This window comes from Sander lucioperca, chromosome 9 (assembly GCF_008315115.2).
Source record: "Sander lucioperca isolate FBNREF2018 chromosome 9, SLUC_FBN_1.2, whole genome shotgun sequence".
In the NCBI taxonomy this organism is placed as follows: domain Eukaryota; kingdom Metazoa; phylum Chordata; class Actinopteri; order Perciformes; family Percidae; genus Sander; species Sander lucioperca.
This window is the reverse complement of record NC_050181.1, coordinates 33,538,331-33,552,021: the sequence shown is the minus strand read 5'-3', so window position 1 is coordinate 33,552,021 and position 13,691 is coordinate 33,538,331. Positions and strand designations below refer to the sequence as shown.

General features: G+C 38.1%; 2 protein-coding genes across 2 annotated transcripts in view; one reads left to right on the top strand and one right to left on the bottom strand.

Moving 5' to 3' along the window:
* The window catches only part of LOC116048867, a 36,487-nt gene extending 25,124 nt beyond the window's left edge, over positions 1-11,363 (bottom strand). Inside the window, exons 1-3 of the mRNA XM_031298151.2 lie at positions 11,048-11,363; positions 10,678-10,962; positions 9,482-9,628 (exon numbers count right to left, since the gene is read on the bottom strand). Of these exons, the coding sequence (XP_031154011.2) occupies positions 9,498-9,628; positions 10,678-10,962; positions 11,048-11,363 (732 nt within the window). The 3' untranslated portion in view covers positions 9,482-9,497. The remainder of the gene's footprint in view (positions 1-9,481; positions 9,629-10,677; positions 10,963-11,047) is intronic.
* On the top strand, positions 1,398-7,328 carry LOC118495806. The gene is made up of 5 exons (XM_036005015.1): positions 1,398-1,622; positions 2,817-3,119; positions 4,053-4,160; positions 4,764-4,807; positions 7,083-7,328. Exons 1-5 carry the CDS (start codon positions 1,565-1,567, stop codon positions 7,260-7,262), a joined length of 693 nt encoding a protein of 230 aa, XP_035860908.1. The 5' UTR covers positions 1,398-1,564; the 3' UTR covers positions 7,263-7,328.
* Positions 11,364-13,691: the final 2,328 nt, after the last annotated feature.

Genomic DNA, 13,691 nt, shown 5'->3' with positions numbered 1-13,691 from the left:
AAGAAAGCATTGACTCAAGCATAAAAAGTGCTCGCTGGTGCTATTGGTGGTCCAAAAGCTGCACAGTGTACCTTTAACTTTAAGTTTTTATGTGCTTCTTGAGCTTCTCCATGAGGTGAACAGTGATGACAGCAGCCACCATGATGATCAGACTGACGGAGAACACGGCTGTCTTCAGCAGGCACACAGAGAGACCAGCAGAGACACTCTCTGGACCTGGAACACAACATTTTAATCAGAAACAGGTTGCCTTGGTGGTTGGTGCATACATAAACAAACATATTCAACATTAATATGAAATAAACAATAAATACAGAAAAAAGAGTTGGGTTGAGTGCAGAATGTGCAAAAGTATGTGCAATGGGCAGATTTATAGTCTAGGATGAAGGTTAGTGCAAATTGTAGTGACTAGGGATGGGGGAGTTAAGAGTCAGTGGGGGTTGTTGGTGAGTCTGACTGCAGAGGGGAAGAAACTGTTTTTATGGTGTGAGGTTTTGGTTATGTTTTACACTGGTTTGACAGCATAACACAGTGCCTAACTGCAGCTACGTTTTACATTTGAGTGAGCATGGGTACCAGAGCAACGGGGGTGCTGTGTCTGAGGGGTCCGATCCAGAGAAGATCCGTCTGGAGCAGAGCTACAGGGAGAGAGGGGAGGAAAGTGGCCGCGTCAGAGACACTCCAATGTGCAATGTGTAAACAGATGAAATGGTTGAGAAGGGAGCGTGTCATAGAGAGCAACACGCAGGAGACAGCCAAGTGCAATGTCAATAGCAAATGAATCAAACATCAAAACAACTCTGTCTTTTTAGACTTTTGAAAGATATCTATCCCCAAGTAGCACCAGATGATGCAGAAAGGAAATATGGAAGACTATGGACTACTGTATGGTCAACTTCAAATTTGTCATTGTTATACATTTGCTGGGATGACTCATGTTTTACACTGGTTTGAAAGCATAACACACTGCCTAACTGCAGCTACGTTCTACATCTGAGTGATGCAAGTGTACATGCACCTCACATATTAGGGCTGGGTATCGGTACTCAATCCCTTTAAGGTATCGAATGTAATATCCCAGTACCAAGTCATGTTGAAACTTCTCTCCATTCAAAAAATACCGGCATTTGATCCTTTTTATAGTTAAAATAGTATTGTATGGTTTTTCTCGCAGCCAACGACCACAAGCGTTCTTTGATTTATCTTTGATATGTGATTGGCCCGCTGCTGCAGCAGCCAGAATGGGTTTGTGTGGCACACAACTGGATGCTTCCATTCACAGGATGGGTATCAGCTGATGTAGAAAAAAAGATTGATGGGATCTAAGGCACAAGCCACACTGCAGTACAGTACAGACCATGCTCTATGGTTTCATTTGATTTCCTCAAATAATAGAGTAATAAGTTAAATTGGATAATTGATGAAATGGGACTATTTCTTTTGTAGAAACAGTTCCAGTTGAAACTCTTCTTAGTAGATTGTCCAGAAACATTTCTGAGAAGATGCATGCTGAGCTCAGTCCATAAATAGCCTTACCACTTCCTCATATGGTACATTTTGCAAAATGGAGCTTGTCTTACTTCTCTGTGCCGTTTCTCTTCTGCATTCATGTGAAGCACAAGGTAAGAACTTTATTTATATTCCCCATGGATGATCGACTTAGTCGGTTTTCAAAGTCAAAGTTATCAAAGTTGCTGTAGCACTATTTCAGCAGTATAGAAGTTAGGTAAGAAATGTAATGTTTTATTGGAACTCATTTTTGAATTATTTAGTATTGAGAAATGTATACAAATCTTGGTACAATTCTGTTATATGCTCATTGTCAATTATTTCGAAAGTAATCCCAATAACATTAAAACTAAAACTTTAATTGATTTAATTGATTCAGATATACATTTATGTCAGATATTACCCCATTCTTTACCCATGGGTCCCAAAATGATTGTGTTTCTCTCTCTCTCTGACTTATTTAAGTGAAAGTACAATACAGTGATACATATAACTAAATTGTGTTCAGTTTTGTACATGGCCCTAATCTCTATGCTGAGACAGAATGATCATTCTCTCAAACAGTTATCAGCCAGTCAACAATTTTATCATTGTATTTCAATTTTATCTGCATTCTGATATAGATGTGGATTTAGATATACTGTAAACACTTTGTGTTATTTAAGTAATACATGTATAGGATTGTGTGTCTTTGGTGGAGGTACGCACTCTTTAAGTCTATTCTAGTTCTTTTTTTTAATTTCAACTTTACAGTGGATAACATCAGTTGAACTTTCAAAAACAAATCTCTGGAGGTGATTTGAGATGCATTACCAAATGTTGAAAACATGTCCGTCTTTTCAAGATGCATGTGCAAACTTTACTCCTCCTGTAGTGTAACAACCTCATTCTGTGGTTATAGCCACTGACTGTCTAATAGTCTGTCTGTTTCCTCTGTACAAGCTGGGGAACAATAATGTGGGTAAGAGGGGAGAGAGAGAAAAAGGGGACAAGGTGAAAAACAGTTCCCTCATTTTTAGAAGAGGCAGAAGGAAAAGAGTTTTTCTTAAATAAAAATCAAGACTTTGAGTAACATCTTACTCTCAGTGGGCTTAGTTTAGCCAAGTCTTCTATGCTAAGGCAAGCTGAGTCAAGAGACATATCTGATACAAGGCACTTTTAGAGACATTTGCTAACGCTGGTTAATTAATAATTTTGAACTAATGATCCAATATGTAAGAAATATAGTAGTAACCCAGTAACATTTAGTATTGACCAAAGAACAATATACTGTGTGTGATTTTGATTGTGTGTCTACTGTTTTACAGAGTCCAGTGCTGTGACTCCTGTGTTTGTGCAGAAAGGAGAGGATGTCGTTCTGAATGTCACAATAGCTGATGTTCCTGAAGAAGATACTGTTACCTGGAAATTCAATAAAACAGTTAATTTAGTACGATTTTTACCTGGTAAAGAACCAAAAGTCTCTGATGATTACTCTGGAAGGATTGAGTTGCTTGAGAAATACTCTGTGAAATTGAAGAATCTACAAGAGGCAGACAGTGGAGTTTATATTGCAGTAGTGTCTGGGGATAGAGAAAAACAAATAACTGGATATAAGATCACAGTTCAAGGTGAGTTTATTAACAATTAGGTTTGTTACACATATGGTTAAATCCATGTGTATTTCAATGTGTTTTAGAGGTGTGTAGGCTGTAGGATTTTAACATTTCTCACGGAAGAGTTTCCCTGGTTGCAGAAATTACCTCATTTATTGAGTTAAACCATAGTGAGTTTGCGATTTTAAAAGCATAAAATCATTTTTTTATCCTCATCTTAAGATTACCTTGTTTACTGTAAACTGCTGTTAACAGCATTGCCTTGGACAGGACAGTGACAACTGTTCTGACTTTTAAATCTTTCTTTGTTAAATAGAAAACATAGGATAGGACAATAGGAAAAAACAACAATGATAAGCCTTATCTATCGGCTAGCATCAAGTGTTAGTATGAAGTAGGTTATAAAGCTGAACTAGAAATAAAATTGACTACCAGAACTAGCTATCCTTGTGAACCTCTACCAGGTTGGTGCTATAAAACTAAGAGACAGGTGGTGTTTAAAATTGATCATTCAATCAGTGACCTTTGGAAGGTTAGCAGTTTTTTCTTCTTTTTTTTTTTAAAGATTAGTTTTTGGGCATTTTTAGGCCTTTATTGACAGGACAGCTGAAGAAATGAAAGGGGAAAGAGAGGGGGAATGACATGCAGTAAAGGGCTGCAGGTCGGAGTCGATATATGGGCGCCCGCTCTACCAACTGAGCTATGTGGCCACCCAGGATAGCAGTTTTTGTTTGAAATTGTGTCAATATAGTTCCACCCATTAGGGTTTAACTGAACAAATTAAATGATGTCTTACTACAGGCCTGTCTGAAATGTGTATAATGAAAACTGCATTCTGTAAAAAGCACAGGCCGAAAAGATGTGATGCTACAGTGACACACTCTCAATCATGTTGCATGACTTAAACCAGGCATACTTTTCTAATCTGGCTTTTGTTTTTCTTTACAGAATCTGAACCCACCAATGTTACTGCCCTTGTGCTTGGTGTTATCGGCATAGTTTTCATTTGCATCTTAATTGTTGCAGCAGTTCGATATTTTCGAAAGAGAGAAAAGAGTAAGTACAAGTGTGCATTTTAATTAACAAAGATATATATGTTTATTGTACATAGGAATTGAGTGTTATAGCAAAGTTCATCATCAGCCATACCCATAAACCCTTCTTGTGTTATTAGGCAACTCTTCATACAGTATTACCGTAGCCAATGTTGTGCCAAAGGTCTGTTTAACTTAAAGCCCCTATATGTAGATGTGTATGCATTTATTGCATCTTTCAGATCATTCTATTACCAGCGTTTACTGTAGACAAAAGAGAAGATCTCATCATTGTGAATTCTTCATGCTTTAGTCCATTCATTCTTAGCATCCCCTGGTCAGATCCATGCAAGCATTGCTGTTTACCAAAGCACATTTGACTTTATAACACAACTTCTAGGAGTTCGCCAACATTACAACATACCAAATCCTACACAAAGAGGCTTTAAAGTGTACTGCTGTGTGAAGATGGAGAAATGTAGACACAAAATCTGGACTCAATATTGCTGCAGCTCAAGTCATGTAAATGTAACGTAGTTAAGTCGCAGAAAAGGTAAAAAAAAAAAGTAAAAAATGAAATGTAAATTTAAGCAAATGAACATGTTTTTTTATGACTGACCTGCAGATGAAACAGAAAGCAGGGAGAATACAGTATATGAAGTTCCTCAGGTAAGCGTCATCACTCTGCCAAATTTGCCTGACATAGTGAGGAACACAATTTCAATAATTGAGACCGGATTTGAGAAAAGTGGAAACATTTGAAAATGTTATTAAAATCAAAAACTGGAGCCTCACATGATTCTATTGATTATCCCAGGGTTCGAATTATGATTTCATCTTTGTGGGGGTCTCTTTATAAAAACAAAAATAAACAAAGTAGTCTATGAGCAGCAAATTTTGGGCATTAAACATTTCATTTACTGCATTCTGGTGAATTTTTATGCACATATTTACCTTTTTCTGAATCAATGTATGTTGGAAATATCTTTATGTAAAGGGAAACATAGATTACAATCCAAATACAAAAACATAATGGAATATATTACAATAAGGCTCTCAGGCATTCTGTATTGCTATTTATTCTCCTGTAGATCGACTTTTGTAATTATATCTGAGTCATCACACATGTAGCCTAGCATCATTTACTCTTCCTTCCTCTTTTGTTGAGGAAGTAACCTCCTTAAATGTGCATAGGACAATTATTCACCTCAATGATACATTGATTAATTTTAATTTATTAATAAACCCCTGGACTGTAATATTTCAGATGTGTTTGAGCAAGATTACTGCTCATGTTCAATACTTTGTGCACATTCAAAATATATCCCATCTGTGTTCTCTGAGGTTTGGGGGAGTCGTGATATTTTGAGAAAAATAAAGTGATAATAGGCAATTACAAGAAATATAAGGTCACTATATTTCAGAAAATAATCTACCTGCACCATAGTCTGCTGTGCATTACGTGATTGCTCTGCTTATACGGTAGATCTCAGACCTTCTGACAGACACAGAGCCCCGTTTGGGTCTCTGGTCTCTGAATGAGAATGATTTAAATAATGGCGCTGATGATTTTTAGAGACCCCCACAGGTGTATGATTTTTTTTTGTAATTCAAACCATGATTATCCCTATGCAAACCAATCGCTATTCGTTTTCCTGATCAGGTGATCTATATTCTGCATGTGACCTGTGACTCCTCGCTACACCAACTTCTGCATCATCAGCTGTTCCAGCTCCTGCTGCTTTATTTTTAGAACATGTTTCACCCTCTTTAAGCCCCCCTCCTGAAAAAGCCCAGTCTGCTCTGATTGACGAGCATGTTTCCTGGAATCTCCGCTGTGCTCCAGTTTTGTTTTACTAGTAGCAGCTGGAGCTACTGCACCGGAGTATATAGCAGGACTTTGTACCGTGAAAAATCACAAATAAAGGCTTCATAACCAAATACTACACAACCGGACATGTCCCAGCAGTGAAGTGACCCGAAATTGGGGAGAAATTACCAGCCTTGGCCGCCAAGGTTACATCTATCTTGCGTTAACATGCAGCTACTTAATGTAACTACATGCTAACGGCAGTAAAAGATGTCATCTTGGCTGCCAGTGTCATTACATTCTCCCCAATTCCGGGTCACATTAATCCTTTTTTTCCATTAATTTCGGTTATGTAGTATTTGGTTTACAAGCATTTATCTACAATGTTTGACTGTAGAAAGTGCTGCTATATTCTATTAGTGTCCACTGCTAACTATAGTAGCTACATGCTAACGGCAGTAAGAGATGGCATCTTGGCTCCCAATTTCGGGTCGTATTACTGCTGAAACATGTCCGGTTGGGTAGTACTTGGTTCAGTAGCCCTTATGTGCGATTTTTGACGGTAGAAAGTGTTGCTTCGTTCCATTACAATCTAACGTTAGCATACTGCTAACTATTAATATTAACAGTCTATGGTCCACCTGTGTCTTGCAGTTTTGCAATTTCTTTTTCTAAATACAACATGCTGTATGTACTGTCAAAGTGGTGTTGATGCTTTCTTTATGTGCTAGTGTTTCATCTGCAGTGTGTTGTGCTTTGTCTTGTGATTTTTTCAACACAGTGAAATACCTTTCTCTGCTCTTGATGGAAAGAAAACAAAAAAAAATTGTTTTATAGCAATTTAATGCATAATAAATAAATTGTAGTCCTAATGTTGCGAAAACAGGCCTGTTAAGTTTGTAGTCAATGCTACAGAGTTTTTGAAGGATGTATAATGTATGGGCTGCTGCTAATCAAAAAATAATATGTATTAAAGGGTGTTTTTTTCAACCTGGAATTTCAAAGATTGTTGTTAACACAAAAACATAGAAAAATACGATCCAGGTTGAAAAAAAAAACGAAATTACCCTTTAAAGTAAAGTAAAAATGGCAAAGAAAAACTTTGCTAAATGTTGTATGTGATTTATTTTCCAGGTCAGACCTAGAGCCTTACCTCAGAGTGAGAGTGAAGTTATAGGTCTTTCTCCAACCTCCACCTACTCCTTGGTAGGGCTTCACACTGGATCTGTGGATTCCAGTACGACAAGAGGCACGACTCTGCCAGAGAGTCTTTACGCTCAGGTGGATAAACCTGCCAGGTCCTTAAACAAGTAATCAGCATGGTGTTCTACATACTGCACTGGCAGCAATTTACAGTTTTTATAGTATTTGTAGTGTACCTTATAACAATAGTGTAAACACTTTACAATAAGGTACACAAAAATGTAGATAGTTACTGAGGAATGAATGAGGAATGAAAGTCAATGAATAGTTAGTGATTGAGTGTTATGTTTGGTTAATATGTGTGTGTGTGTGTGTGTGTGTGTGTGTGTGTGTGTGTGTGTGTGTGTGCTATTTGTGGTTTTATCAAGCCTGCATGCGTGTGTGCGTGCGTGCGTGCGTGCGTGCGTGCATGAGTGTGTGCATGTATGTATTGTTACGAACGTGCTAAAATAACTAATAAAAACTCATCTAAGTGAATGGAGCGATTGTTAGAAAATGTATATATTCTTGTGTGTCTCAATAAACCTTAAGAACAGTGTGAACTAAACCCTGCTTCGTGTCACTTTGTTTTCCGAGCTCGTAACTGCTTTCAGAATCAACTCACAGAGGTCAAGCCAGTAAATGATATGATACCAACCACAAAATAATCCTGATAGGATTGTTTTTAACAGTATGTATGTATGGCAACCCCTGGATACCTATCATTTCTCTATTTTGTTCTTGTCTTGTTCCAACACGGTCATGGCAGTTTGTAAAATGGTCACGTTATTTTTAGGACACGTCACACGCCGGGACACGATCCGCGGTCTCTGGGAGACGCGAGACAACAACAGGACGGTTGGGTTTAGAAAAGAACAACGGGGAAATTAATCGTCACACGTGGACCATGATCCCCTGGGTGAAAGTCCTATGTTGTTTGATCCATCCACCACCCCAACCAACCTCCCTGCGCGGATTTTCAGCTTTTAAAACTACTCGCTACCGTAGTCGTGCTGTGATCACGAAACATGCATCTTATTGAAATACATTAGATTAAAATTCGTGCTCACCACCACGAAAAAAAAGACATAAACGTGTTCGTGTACACGAATCAATAGATTAAATAACGAGACTATTTCACGAACTGGCGTGAGACTGGGTACAGTTCTCAACTGAAAATCCAATGTGTAATCACTTATCGTTCTTCTTGTAGACTTCTTGTAGACTTTAAAGGTTACTCTGCAAAGTCGGCAGCTGTTCTGAACATATGGATCAACAGCAGTGTAGTTTATGCTGGAACAAACTTTAAACTTTTCAAGCTTCTTAACCTCAAAAGATAGATTTTAGAAGTATTCCTTCAAATTCAGTTCATGATTATTTTTAATTGAGCCATGTCAGGTCATATTTTGTTTTACATTCAAAAGTGTGTTTCCTATAACAATACAGTAGCACTGATGGATTCCTTGTTGAAAAACTCACAATATACCAGAGGGGGAAAAGGTCAGTGACCGTTATCTTTCCATTAATTCACAAACATTTACAAAACATATAGGATGAGTATAGCTTGAATAAGTCTGCATGTAGTAGAAACTGTAAATATTGCAACATCTGTGTATAAACATACACATGTAATCTTTTTTACAACATTGTAAAGAACATTGAGTGTTACATCATGGCTATTTCTTGTTTATTTGGTCTTGATCATCTCTGCACAATCATTTTATTTACAAAGTAAGCAGAGTGATTATTGGGTATAATCAATGAATAATTAAGAATAATCAGCATTTTTATTAAAGGTGAGAAGTTTTCTTGAAAGAAAAATATATACATGATGATATATTCTCCAAATTGCATTGTAAAAACCATTGAAGCTTTACAAATATGTTGGGATTCGTATTTTCCCAGATTTTGTACACATATTTAAAATCTTAAAATGTTTTCTGGCTGGCAGCCTTCTACCTCCACTCCTTTGTTGGAGTCAGTGGCCGTGATCTTTCCATGAATTCACAAAATCACCACAAAATATAAGATGAGTATAGCTTTAATGAATCTCGGATACTGCATTCACCCAAAGATGAACAAATATAATAACATACTGTACATATAAACATACAAATATATATGGTTAGAACATTGTTAATAACATTTAGGGTTACATCAAGGCTATTTCATGTATCTTTGTAGACTGTGTAACCCAGCCCGATCTGCCGGCGATTTGATTTCACCCTGCAGCTCAGGCTGGAAACCTGTACGTTTATCTATCTATTTTTTGTTAAGGAGATTACATGCTCCTAAAATATTATGGAACATCTCTGTACAATAATTTTATTTACAAAGTGAGCACAGTGTACCTTTAACTTTACGTTTTTATTCGTGCTTCTTGAGCTTCTCCATGAGGTGAACAGTGATGAGGGCAGCCACCATGATGATCAGACCAACGGAGAACACGGCTGTCTTCAGCAGGCACACAGAGAGACCAGCAGAGACACTCTCTGGACCTGGAACACAACATTACAAAACTCACACAACAGATCCACACTGTGACTCTGCAGGGGAACAGGACTGGACGCAACAAATCAGTTAAGATATCTTTGTGTACTTTGTAGTTTAATTCCTACAATTCAAAATACATGCACAGTAAAGTGCAGTTGAGTTCTACAGACTGTTAAACAGCATGATGTTGATGCATTGTTTATTTGTTTTTCAGTTTAACAGGTATATCGTTGTGCTAATTCAAACACTCACAATCAAGGGCTGTCCCATATGTTCTGTGTTTAATAATACACTTATAGAGGCAGATGGCCCATTCTATGCCAAACACAGTAACACATTTGATTATTATTTTTTTTTTTATATTATCATTTAATGTTGCTTCAACCCTTGTATTGTCTCCCCGTCGACCATGAACCTGTTGTCATTCCGGGTCAAATTGAAAATGAACTTTTTTTTTGCTTTTTCCTTTTTTCTATGCTTTTGTCACTTTTTAAAAATATTTTTGTCACTTTTTAAAAATGTTTTTGTAACTTTTTTTAATTAAAAAAGCAGAAATGATGAATTATTTTGACTAATAGTTGAGCTCAGAGGATGCACAGTGGATCACAGTCTGGTTTATGTCAAAGTTTAGTCAGGATACTGTTTTGAAACCATTTAAACTTTTTTTTTTAAATGCTATAAATTAAATAAAACACCCAAAATTCAATGAAAGTAATCATTAATTTTACATGCAAAGAACGTTCTATGGGTTACACACAACATACACCCATACATCCATGTTATTTTTGGACATTTTGGTTCAAAGAAACCCATATTTCTCATATAAAAAACTTTGAAAACAGGTCAAATTTGACCTGAGGACAGCACAAGGATTACATAACATTTCTGTACATTAGTAGCGTTTGTATTTCACCCTGCAAGGTGGTTTAGTCATGTTCAGAACTTATATATAGGTTTTTGTTGAAATAAATGTGTTTGTGTGTTTTTATGCTCTAAGTCTAAATTTCAAACTGTTCATTATGCTATTATCAGCTGTTTGTGGTTTGTCTCTTACCAGCATGTCGGGGGCAGACATTTGTAATTGTTTTCATGTCCTTTTTCCAGCTGACCTGGTTGCTATGGTTACAGATGATGGAGCCAGTGGCCAGGTAGACATGGAGATCAGCAGCAGAGGGTGTGACCTGTGGTCTCTCTCCTCCCTCCTGACTGCAGGTGTGGTTGAGACATCTAAAGGTGCTGTTAATGTGAGAGTCCTGTGCTCTGCAGCTCACTGTCAGGTTACACCAGTCTGAGCTGCTGGACACAGAGTCCACTGACAGTTTAACTGGAGACACTGGATCTGAGGGGGGAGAGGCAGGTTGAGAGGTTTTAGACACATGGCAGCAGAAACTCTCCATCAGTGTCTGAAATGTTTACAAACTCACCTTGAACTGTGATCTTGTATCCAGTTATTTGTTTTTCTTTATCCCCAGACACTACTACAGTATAAACTCCACTGTCTGCCTCTTGTAGATTCTTCAATTTCACAGAGTATTTCTCAAGCAACTCAATCCTTCCAGAGTAATCATCAGTGACTTTTGTTCCGAGGTTCCCAGGTAAAAATCGTACTAAATTAACTGTTTTATTGAATCTCCAGATAACAGTATCTTCTTCAGGAACATCAGCTATTGTGACATTCAGAAGGACATCCTCTATCTTCTGCACAAACACAGGAGTCACAGCAAACAGTAGACACACCATACGATCAAAATACCACATATTATAAAGTAATTCAGTGAGTACTGACTGTTACTCCATTTATGTACTTAATGTATGACATACTGTATCGGATCATCATAATCATCAAAAATACATTTTGTGAACATATGTGTAATAAAACAAATGCTTCACCATTCTATTCCAAATTACTACAATACGACCACTAATAATATTAACTTTTGAAACAGCTGGCCCAGGATAGAGGCGAAACTAAACCCAATACCTAACCTTTAAATGTTTTAAGTCTTAAACTTGTAACTGATTTTTTTTTTTATCTACGCAAAATCAGGAAATATTTATTGGAATGAAATCAATGGAATTTACTCACTTTACATAAATTCTTAGAAATCAGTCCCTCTTCTTAGATATGTGACCATTTAGTTAATTTGTTTGCGTGGTTATACAAACAAAGGAAAGTGTGTATGTCGTGTGTATCAGTAATCATAAAATGAAATCTGAAGCAACCTTGTGGTGCTCAGTTCATAAAGAAGCCTGCTGTATCATTGCTGTATCTGTTACAGTTTTTCTCATTTGCTAAGACACACTAAATGAAACTGGGATCCGCTTTATCTTCATCATCACATTATTAGCACAGCAGAAGTCTTCTCTTGCAAATGTTTTAACACTTTTTCATTTGTTTCACACATTTTTCACACCCTTTGTCAAAACAGTTACCACAGATCTCATTGAAAGACCCCGAACTCTATTGGATTCACTGTGGTGAACAAAAGGAAAACATCTATTCACAGCTGATAGAAAGTACTTGCATAATTAGAAAACTCTATGCACCTGTGTGAAACTCATTTGCACAACTCTTCAATCAGCAAACAGTCCTCATCCATCTATAAAAGATGCCACCTCTGTGTTGCTATTTGCAAGCATGGATCAAAGAGGCCATAGAGTAAGAGGCCATGGCAGAGGGGCCAGAGGAAGAGGAGCCAGAGGGGCCAGAGGAAGAGGAGCCTGTATGCGTGGTGGAGGAGCTGCAGCAGCAAGAGGACAAAATCCAGCTCAAGTTTCAAATGAAATTGGGGCAACAATTATTGACCATGTCATCAATCATGGCTGGTCCTTTAGAGAGGCTGGACAAAGGGTCCAGCCCATTCTGACTCGGAGCACTGTGGCATCTATTGTCAGGCTTTTTCGGAATGAGAACAGGTAATTCACAGTGTTACTGTAATGTATACCACTGTGTATTTCAGCTTTACTGTATTGCCCTGTTAGCAGAACAAACTGTGTCTACAGTAATGCAGATGTTTTATCAATCCCATTTATGTGACTGTCATACAGTAATGTCAATTTTGACATGCTTTTTGCTTTTACTTTATAGGATCCACACATTACCACACACTGGTGGCAGAGGAAAGATGTTTAGTATTGAACAGGAGTCTGCCATTGTAGATATGGTAGATATGGTAGTGGCAAACAATGCAATCAGACTGCGTGAAATCCAGGCAGCAGTAATTGCAGATCAGGGAGCATTTAGAAATATAAACAGTGTGAGTTTGGCAACTATAGATCGAGTCCTTAAACGCCACCATGTCAGCATGAAGCAGCTGTACCGAGTTCCATTTCAAAGAAACTCTGACATCGTAAAGGAGGCACGATTCCAGGATGTGCAGGTACAGATTTTGTTATTGTAATACCTTGTTTACCATAGTTACATGCGACTGGAATACTGTAATTTGCTTTATGAATTTGTACTTTTTCTTAGAGAATAATGGAGCTTGAAGCTGAGGGGGCACATCACAAATTAATTTTTGTGGATGAAGCCGGCTTCAACCTCTGTAAAGTGAGGAGACGCGGGAGGAACATCATTGGGCAGAGGGGGCAGAGGGCCACTGTCACAGTGCCAGGTCAGAGGGGTGCCAATCTCACCATGTGTGCTGCCATCTCCAATGATGGGGTCCTTTGCCACATACCAACCATTGGCCCATACAATACAGAACGCCTCATCACATTTCTTGATTCATTGAAAGAAATACTGATTCCACCCGAAGAGAGAGGGCTGTTGAGGCCTGGCATGACTCTGTATGTCATAATTTGGGACAATGTGGCTTTCCATCACTCTCGCCTTGTGAACGAATGGTTTGCAGCACAGCCTCGTATTATGATGCACTTCCTTCCTGCATACTCCCCTTTTCTGAACCCAGTCGAGGAGTTCTTCTCTGCTTGGAGGTGGAAGGTGTATGATCACCGGCCATATGAGCAGATGCCCCTCCTGGAGGCAATGAATGCTGGTTGCCTGGCAATAGGTGCAGAGGACTGCCAGGGATGGATGCGCCATGCAAGGAGGTATTTCCCTCGGTG